The sequence below is a fragment of the Papilio xuthus genome, unplaced genomic scaffold, assembly GCF_000836235.2.
Source record: "Papilio xuthus unplaced genomic scaffold, Pxut_1.1 DF829758.1, whole genome shotgun sequence".
NCBI lineage: Eukaryota > Metazoa > Arthropoda > Insecta > Lepidoptera > Papilionidae > Papilio > Papilio xuthus.
The window spans coordinates 1,427,754-1,437,582 of NW_013528891.1; the positions used below are offsets into that span (position 1 = coordinate 1,427,754).

Sequence of the window (9,829 nt, forward strand, 5' to 3'; positions counted from 1 at the left end):
GGCCGGCAACGCATCTGTGTTCCCTCTAATGTTGCGGATGTCTATATGAGTGGTCGATCACCTCGTTGTTCACAGCTATTTTTCTCCTTTCTATCATAACTAATAGCGTTTCATTTATTCCAGGAACTGGCAGCAGCAACACCAACACAACGTAACTGGCGAGGCATCCTCATCGCACTCCTGGTGATAGCAGCGGTACTTGGACTGATCGTGTTCAGCATAGCATTACTGACGCCTGCGGGGGACGGAGGCAGGGTGAAGGGCAGGCGGCCCACGTTGAACGACGTGCTTACTGAACACTATAAGCCTTTCAATGGAACTTGGCTTACAGGTAAGTGATTACTTACTTACTAATATTTTTTATGTATTACTAGGCGTAGCCCGCGACTCCGGTCGCCAGGATTCAACATAATAAATATTAAGATTAATAATTGAAATAAAAAGTAACCTATCATTAAAGTTGGACTAAATAACATATACTTACGACATGTGTTTAGAATTGGTGTTTACAACATGTGGTAGAATTAAAGGTAGGCAACGCTTATGCAATTGCGTGTGTCTATGGGCAACGGTCACTTCGCTATATCAGCGATTTCAGGTGGCCGCTCGCTAGTTTGCCCCCTTATGATATAAAAAAAATTGGTTCAGTACATCGTGACACAATTTTTTATATATAAAATACGGTGGCAAACGAGTAAGCGACCACCTGATTTGATAAAATCTCGAATTGGCTTCCAGAGACATCCGCAATTAATAAATTATTAACTAAAAATCATTCCACCAAGCTTGATAAGACTTCTTCTCGGTAGAACATACGTATTACAGAGAAGACGGCAAAAAATGTAATGCCATTCGTAATATTTCCGGCTCATTTTATCCGTAAGAAAAACATTTGTGCAAAAACACACGCAAAATAAACAGACTAAACGGTTTCTGTTGACTGTAACAATGTTTACTTGGCTAATGGACGAATACCGAAGCTAAGGAATTCGGAAAATTTAGTTAACTAACAACAACAACATAATCACGCCCGTAACCCAGAGGAGTAGGCAGAGACCACCATACATCACTCTTAGTTATTTATAAAATAAAAATAAAATTTACAATATTTTGATAGTGAAAATGACAAATCTATAAATTTCTCGTACTCAGAGTTTATAAGTGGTAACTAATAGCGCCCCTTAGTTTAGATTTATAAATGAGAAATCTATACTAACTGACTTATCAATCATTAGTGACCATTGGGTACTTAGGGAGACTGTCTTAGGTTTAATTTAGAGAATTGTACACTCAGAGTCGGCTTAAATAACCAATAAGAGACTGTGTACATTAAATCATTATCTTTACATACTTAGAAAATTATAAATCGATTTTCCACAACTTCAAACAGACATATTTATATTGTCTTATGTACTTACTTTATTCTCTGTTTGCGTTTAAAAATAAAAGCGTTCATTTGAAAGGATTTACTAAGTTAAATGAAAAAAGTTTTTCGTTTGAGTTACAAGCATTATTCCTTTTATATCTTAGAATACCCCTTGCTATAAATAACCATTTTATTCTCCAGTAAATTTCTATTATCAATTTTCAAAGTTTATGTAACTTTTATTTTATTACTAACTGTCGACCGCGACTCCGTCCGCGCGGAAAAAAATATAGTGCCCAGCAATTATTCCAATTTTTCTCAACTTTTAATTTCTCTCAAGACCTCCACCGCTCCAGTGACCGCGGCCCTTAGACATCCACATTTGTAAATGTGTGGCTTAACTTTAACCAATAGAGAAGCGGCACAGAAAGATAATTTCTCCTCTTCCTACGCGTCGTTTCCTTGTACGAAAACGGTTGGAAGGGGAATAGGAATAAAATTAGGCCTCCGTCACGCTCAATCCACAGACAAAACCCTGAATTGCTTCAACTTCACGCCCGGATTAAATCAATTTAATCCAACAGATTAAAAACAAGAATATACATTTTTTTTCTATTAACCTGCGCAACGCCTCGCATCGCTTCTAATTTAAAATTCAATTTCAACTTTTTAATCCACTTTACTGTATTTCAAACACATGTATATGACATATACAATTTTATTAAATAACACGCAGTAGAATCCTGAGCTTACGTACATCATTCTAACGCTTAATATGTTTCTTAGAAGAATTTGAACTATCGTTCTTTCTCTTTTCTTTTCAAAGAGTATGAGAGGGATGGCCTTATCTTACTAATATTATAAATGCGTATGTTCAGATGAATGGATGAACGGATATTTGAAGTTATCTTCTGAACGGTTAAACGGATCTGGGTGAAATTTGACATAGATGTAGAGCATAGTCTGAAAGAACACATACTAATTAAGTTCTTTTTAATTACGCGCGGTCGGAGTCGCGGGCAACAGCGAGAACAATAAGAAGACACCGTAATATAGTCTATGAAATTTCATCGTTTGTGGTCAAACGTGGTATTTCGTGGAAAAGAAATCCAATTCACGTTCCGAGCTCGTCCGAGCCGCAGCATATTGTCTAATTTTCCAAGCCAGCGGACTCCAGTCTGTCCGTTCAAGGCTTTTTAATAAAACTACTTTTTTCCTCCGTCCATAATGTTCACATTATTTATGTATAGTATACTTTGATGTTTTTCTTTTTACATCGTTTTACGGTCTAGGAAAATATTTTTCTTATAAAAATATCTAGGGAGTTGTTTCGTTTATAACTGTAGTTTAGTAAAAACTAAACACGTTTAAATAACATAGTAATATGTACATTTAGGAGCGTCAGTGGCTCAGAGGTTAAAGCACTTGACTTGTAATCTGGTCCTGGGTTCGCATCCCTCTATGTACCAATGTGTTTTGCGAATATTTAGATGGATTTTTGTTTGAAGGTGTCTCCGGTACGGTTCAACGGATAGCGATGATATTTGGCATACATATAGAACATACTCAGGAAGAACACATAGGCTATTCTGTGCAGACGGATTTTAATATAATAAAAAACGGTTTCCAATTTTATATATAACTTTTATCTAACAGCATTTTTGCTTTGAATACCACGCTTCAAAGAATGTGTTTTATGAAAATCAGAGTCGCGTTGACGGCAGCTTTGAGAACATTGTATAAAAGTTGCTATTTAATATACAACTCTACTAATAATTTAGTCTACGTAAGTATATTCGTGCATACAAGTCCTAATTTTAGTCCCTTTTCTTTCCCCACCCTTTTCTTATAAGAAAAAGATGGGAAACGAAGTGTATTACGCGGATTTTCTTTTACTGTGCGCCTTCTCCGCCTTCGATTAAATCTAGGCAACTCATCTGTATATGCGGTTGTCTATGGGTAGCGGTCGCTTCGTTTTTTGGCGAATTCAGATAACCGCTTGTTCATTTGCCATTTTATGACATAAAAAGGTATATTTAACAACCTTTTTAATTTTAGGCTAACATACTTTAGTAACTGCATTACTCAGAGTTGTTAAAATTATTTAAAAAATCTGATACGAAATGAAACTATTAACTACAATTAGTAACCCCCTAACTTGACTCTAAGTACGGTGGTAATAATAAATTTAATCCTAACGTTACAGTAGTAGGTAGAAAAGTGTAATTTTTTGGTGGTATTTTCCTCTTTTGTGCAAAAAATAACTCCAAAAGGGATATAAGCATCAAAAAGAAATCATACAAAAAGTAGTTTATAAAGGCCAATTATAAAACTATTCATTAATTAACAATAACTTTAGCCATTTATTTTGTAACCTTCTAACTCTTCCTATTTCTATGCCCTTGGGAAACAAAAGGTTCACACAAAAACAATTGGGAAATCCTTAGCGGTCTGTAATTTAATTAATTACTTAAGTCTGTCTTCATATGTTTCTCATTAATCACAAGAAACTATGTAGAGAACTAAAATTGAATATTTTCTTACTAATATTATAAATGCGAAAGTTAAGATGAATGGATGTTTACAAGACAGTATCTTCGGAACGTCTGAACGGATCTCGCTGAAATTTGGCATAGATGTAAAACATATAAGCTAAATCTAAAAGAACATATAAGCTATTAAGTAAGATATTTTAATCTTTCGTGGACGCAGTCTGAGACAACTAATAACATTGTACATACAGACTTACATATATAAAAGAAAGTCGTGTTAGTTACACTATTTATAACACAAGAACGGCTTTACTGATATAGCTGAAAATTGGTTAAGAGGTAGCTTAGAGTCAGGAGACGGACATAGGATACTATTTATTATTATTTTTTTCGAATTTATGCCTTGAAGAGCTGCTTTTTATTTAACTTACTAATATTATAATTGCCAATGTTTAGATGGATGTGATGTGGATGGATGGATGGGCGTTTGATGATATCTCTAGAAAGGCTGAACGGATCTCGATTAAATTTGGCATACGTGTAGAACATAGTCTGAAAGAACACATCAATAATTAAGCTTTTTATATATCCACGCGGACGGAGTCGCGGGCGACAGCTAGTTTATAATAAAATTTAATTTATTAAATTAAATCGTAAAAGTTCTAAATAAAAGCGTATATACAAGATTTATTACAGTTATGAATTTATTAAAGAAAATTGCTTTTTCTCAAACTTTACCAACTAGAGATGCATTCTAAAAGCGCATGGATTGGAGAGAAGCCAAATTTCATTTGCTATGTTTATTTCATTAAATAAATTCATTTTAGCATTTAGGTATACGAATAAGTTAATAAATAAAATAAATAAAACGCTTTTACGTGAATTAAATTAATTCTACTTCTATCTTAAAAATATACATTTTTTTAAATATTTGATCCGTAATCTTATCTTCTACTAATATTATAAATGTGAATGTTTAGACGTTTGTTTAAAGGTATCTCCGGAAAGACTGAACGGATCTCGATGAAAGTCGAGGGCGATAGTAGTCTATAATATTTTTTTTTTTAAAAGAATAGCTTGTTAATTACAAAACTAATTGCTTGTTTTTTTTTACATAATTTGTGTTTTTGTTAATAAATAAATAAAATAAGTCAAATCTTTCTCAGACAATTTGTTCGGACAAAGTTATGAATTATATTGGCCCTTTTGTTTTGCTATTTCGCCGTCACAGGCGCACGAAGGTTTTCCATTTTTTTTTACGTCGTAATGGGAATTCTTTGTACGATGAAAAATATTGGCAAAGGTTTCGGGTACGGTTGAAGAAATATGCGTTGTTTTTGTAGGAGTTTTGCAAACGCTCTACGTTTATTTAAAATGGGAAAAAATATGGAAAGAACATGTAACATCGTTTTGAATTTATCAAAATTCAGTTTTATAAATATTATAGAAAAAAGACCTAATTTATCATCACCTATCTCCCTATTTTCTACTAGATTAAATATTTATGTATGCAAAATGTTTTTCTCCTTTATTTAACGAATGTTAAAAAAAAATTAATGTTAAATAATTTTATTTGCAAACTAAGAAAAACAGCTGTCGCCTGCCGTCGACACCGACTGCGCGGAATTTAGCAAAAATATAATTAGTAGCCTATGTGTTCTCCAAGACTATGCTCTACATGTATGCCAAATTTCATCAAAATCCGTTCAGTCGTTATGAAGATACGTTCGAACAAACATCCATCCATCTAAACATTCACATTTATAATATTAGTAAGATAGTAATTAAATACGAGTAACTTGAAAGTCGACTCTACAAAATGATACTATTTCCTTATAAAAGAATATTAAGATAAACGATAATCAGGTAAAAAGCACTCAAACTCTATCACTCTCGTAAATTGGTAGAAGAAATAAGATATCTACGAAAACGCATTACATTAATCAAATTTATACCCTAAAATCATAGGGTAAAGTCTATTTTTCAATGCAGTAAATCATACTGGTCTCAAAAGCATACCTTAATTATTGAGTTAATTAAGCTTAGTGGAGAGTTTGCTTCCAATTTATGTATACAATAGTTTAATATTGCTTTCATTATATTCTGCACAATACGAGTGTTCTTTTTAATTAATTAAAAATAATAAAAATCATTGTAGATTTTATCCTTTGATTTATTTTGGTTTTTATTTATATCTTAATACTAGCTGTCGCCCGTGACTCAGTCCGCGTGGATATATAAAAACTTAATATATAGATAAGTTAAATAAAAAGCAGGCATAAATTCGAAAAAAATAATAAATAGTATCCTATGTCCGTCTCCTGGCTCTAAGCTACCTCCTCCCCAATTTTCAGGCAGGCAAAGCCGTTCTTGAGTTATAAATAGTGTAACTAACACGACTCTCTTTTATACATATATAGATATATAAAACAATTGCTGTTCGTTAGAAAATCAAGCCCTCAAAGTTGTTACGAAACGTTACGACTTATCGCGTTTTAAAAAAGGAATACGAATAATTATTTCTATTAAAGGAATACTCGTATATACCAGCTTTAACAAAACTGGCATACAAATTGCCATTAGCTTAATATTATATAAAAAATATAACATTCTATAATAATTAACTAATTTAATTGTTAAGCGAAATGTCTTAAGTTCTTTATCCTATATCTTATATTAAAAAAATACATTTAACTTAAAATAACTTAAGTACAGACAACAAAAAAAGTTGTTTCAAAAAAACAGCAACATCTTTACAGAATAATGCAGCATTAAAACTCTAACAAACTTTACTCGTACATTTTCAGTTTTAGTATAAATTATTTAACTTTATCCTTATTTTGAACGTCCTTACACAAATTCAAAAAAAATTATACACCTTCAAAGGCACAGACCTTTTTTTTTCAGAAGGGGGAATGCTTTATACATACTCCGCGCCCCGGGGGGGACGCGGTAGTTATGTGGGATTCTCCTCCATAGCGGAGGCATACCCACTAAACCCCTCTGTTCCTCCAACGCATCGGGACGGGACCACGGGCACGCTTTCGCTCTCGTCCGCGGCCCGTGGTATAGGTTACCCTGGCTAGGTAGTAAAGGCACAGACCTGGATATATTGTTTTTGTTTTGGTTTGTTTATTTAATTTTTTTTCTGTGTTTTATATTATACTTATTTGTTTTATATCAATGTTGTACTGTTATTGGATAAATTATCAGTTTTATTGTGTTTGTGTGTGTAGTTGTGTTGTGTACATTGTATAACTTTGGTTAATGTTGTATAATTTTGTATGTACGTGTATAATAAATAAATAAAGTAAATTTAACGTGTTCATTTGTTTTTATTTTAAATTAAAAAAAGAGCAATTGCCTAAAATTCATAAAAAAAAACGATTGCATATCTATATATATATAAAAGAAAGTCGTGTTAGTTGCACTATTTATAACTCAAGAACGACTTTACCGATATGGCTGAAAATTGTTAAGGAGGTAGCTTAGAGCCAGGAGACGGACTTAGGATACAATTTTTTTCGAATTTATGCCTCGAAGAGCTGCTTTTTATTTAACTTATCTATAAAATAAGTTTCTTTTATATATCTACGCGGACGGAGTCGCGGGCGACAGCTAGTTTATTATAATAACGTCAAATTTATTGTAATAATCGTACACCGTTATAATTATATGTCGAAAAACGAATTTTATAATTGAATGTGTTTGAAGTCTGTACCGATTCATTCATATTAAGCGATGTCTTAAACCAAGTTGCTTTACTTTGAAACTTAAACAGAACCGTGCGTTTCTGAGGCCATAATCTCTGTCCAAAATGTCATCCGTGTATCTTTAACAAAACACAGATTACGATACATTTTAAACGGGACATTTTGGTCTTAGAAACCTACGATAAATTGGCTCGACTATGTATAGTAAAGTAACATTTAGTAATAAATGTAAACAAGTTCAAGGATTCCATATACACATTAAGCAGTGTACGCGGAACGTAACATTTGAAAGCATTCGCCAGTTTAATTTGGTCCCCATTGTTAGGGATACAATATGGCCACGGTATGTATTCTTCGTGTATCCTACATTCTTAAAATTAAAGTAAACTTTGTTCTTTTTTAACAGATTATTAAAAAAAATATTCATACGACAGCCAACTATTTTCCCTACAGAATGTCGTCACTGCACTACTCTTCCAAACATTACTGTCATATCTGAATTCACTCTCATTTAAACAATCCATCAATACTTTCGACTTTCTCAGGAGATAACCTAAAATCTATATTAAAGATATACGAATAAAACCGGAGAGTTTGTATGTGATCTCGAAAACAAAGTCACAATGTACATATGATATTGTGACTTTGTTTTCGAGATTCGCATTGCTGATAAAGAAAAACCATTTTTTTTGTCTCTATGTACAGTCAGCGTCATATAGATCGTCACAGACAAGATATGCAAATATATAGGTACATCAAAAGTAATCAATTATATCGGTACAACAAAAGTCCTCAAAATAATAGATACATTCACCCTGCTCAAATACATCGGTACATACACAGCGTCAAATATATGAGTACATGCAAGATGCTCATAAATATCGTAGCAGCCATAGCGTCATAAGTAACGAAGCAGTCAAGGTGCGCAAAAATATCGGTACATTTGACAAAATTGAACTCTATCTCTATATACTTGTGATACAATTTGGAATAAACTACTTCTGTTACATTCATTTGACACTTTGTATTAACGTTATGGGTTGTCCGGAAAGTTCGTTTCTCGATATAAAGCTTACAATAGACTGTAGCTGAAGTGGATTCATTTTCGGATTTCCACCATTATCAAACGTCACAAAAATTTCTATATTGTGAATAATTTCATTTCATTGGTTGAGATAAAAACTAATTTTTAAAATTTTATCCAATAATAAAAGACGTTTTAGGTATAGAGACGTACCAATATAATTTAAAAACATTTCCAAAAATTTAAGAGAACAGGGTTTCAATTTTCCTTATAAAGCGGGACGAACTTACTGGGCAACCCAATATTTTTCTTCACCTGTCATAACGCTTAAATATAAAAGTTTGTCACGCCGAATATGACAGATACGTATTAACTAATATCAAATTTTGCCTTGTCACAATATATATAATACTAGTTTGGCGCATTATTCTAGTATGTTTGCCGTAATATGTAACTTTACCGGTTCGAATCTCAGGCTACTTTTTTCATTTTATCAATCACGGGGTTATTTTTTCATAACCAGTAATAATTTGGTAATGTAAAATTTTGCTCGACAATTTTTTTTTATAATTTTCGCTGTCGGGTAGAAAGAAATTTAAATAAAGTTAACAACAATTAAGTCAGACCATCGCAGGTGAAGTGAGTGGGCGGAGCGTGGATTGTCTTTGCGGGTTTTAAGAATGGTACGCGCGGAAACTATACGTACAAGTGGTATCTACATATGTGTGCGCGCCCACGCACACTGGAATGTTTATTGCAATCGACCAAAAATTTGATGTAGTTTGGATATTGACATTCAGTTTTTTTTCTTTGTTTCTTAAATATAATCAGTATCAGTAAAAGGTAAATATAGGAAGTTATGGTAAAAAGTAAAAACAACGGTTAAGGATTTAAATAAACTTGTATACAATATAATTTTTATAATAAACACTATGGAGGTATATGTCCGATCCCTAGCACTGCTAAGCAAAGTCAGAAGTGAGAATGATCAAAATTTCAGGGGGTCGGGCGTTTTTACCCTAGACCATAATCAATCTTTTATCATAAACAATAGAACAGTCATAGATTAATTTTTGTATAGATTGTAAATTTAAATAATTCCAACAGTAAAAGTAAAAGTGTTATTTTTACCGGTACAAGTTTAACAAACATGAGTAATAAACAAATTACATGCCAATAGCATCGCTTTATCTCCTTAATTTTTGTTTGAAATAGAAAAGTACTTTAACGGTCA

General features: G+C 32.7%; 1 protein-coding gene across 2 annotated transcripts in view; it reads left to right on the forward strand.

Annotated features, from left to right (window-relative positions):
- Positions 1-9,829, forward strand: part of LOC106128707 (inactive dipeptidyl peptidase 10) — a 131,476-nt gene that overhangs the window by 96,617 nt on the left and 25,030 nt on the right. For both annotated transcript variants that reach the window (XM_013327177.1, XM_013327171.1), the window contains exon 2: positions 124-331. In XM_013327177.1, coding sequence (XP_013182631.1) covers positions 124-331 — 208 coding nt within the window. The remainder of the gene's footprint in view (positions 1-123; positions 332-9,829) is intronic.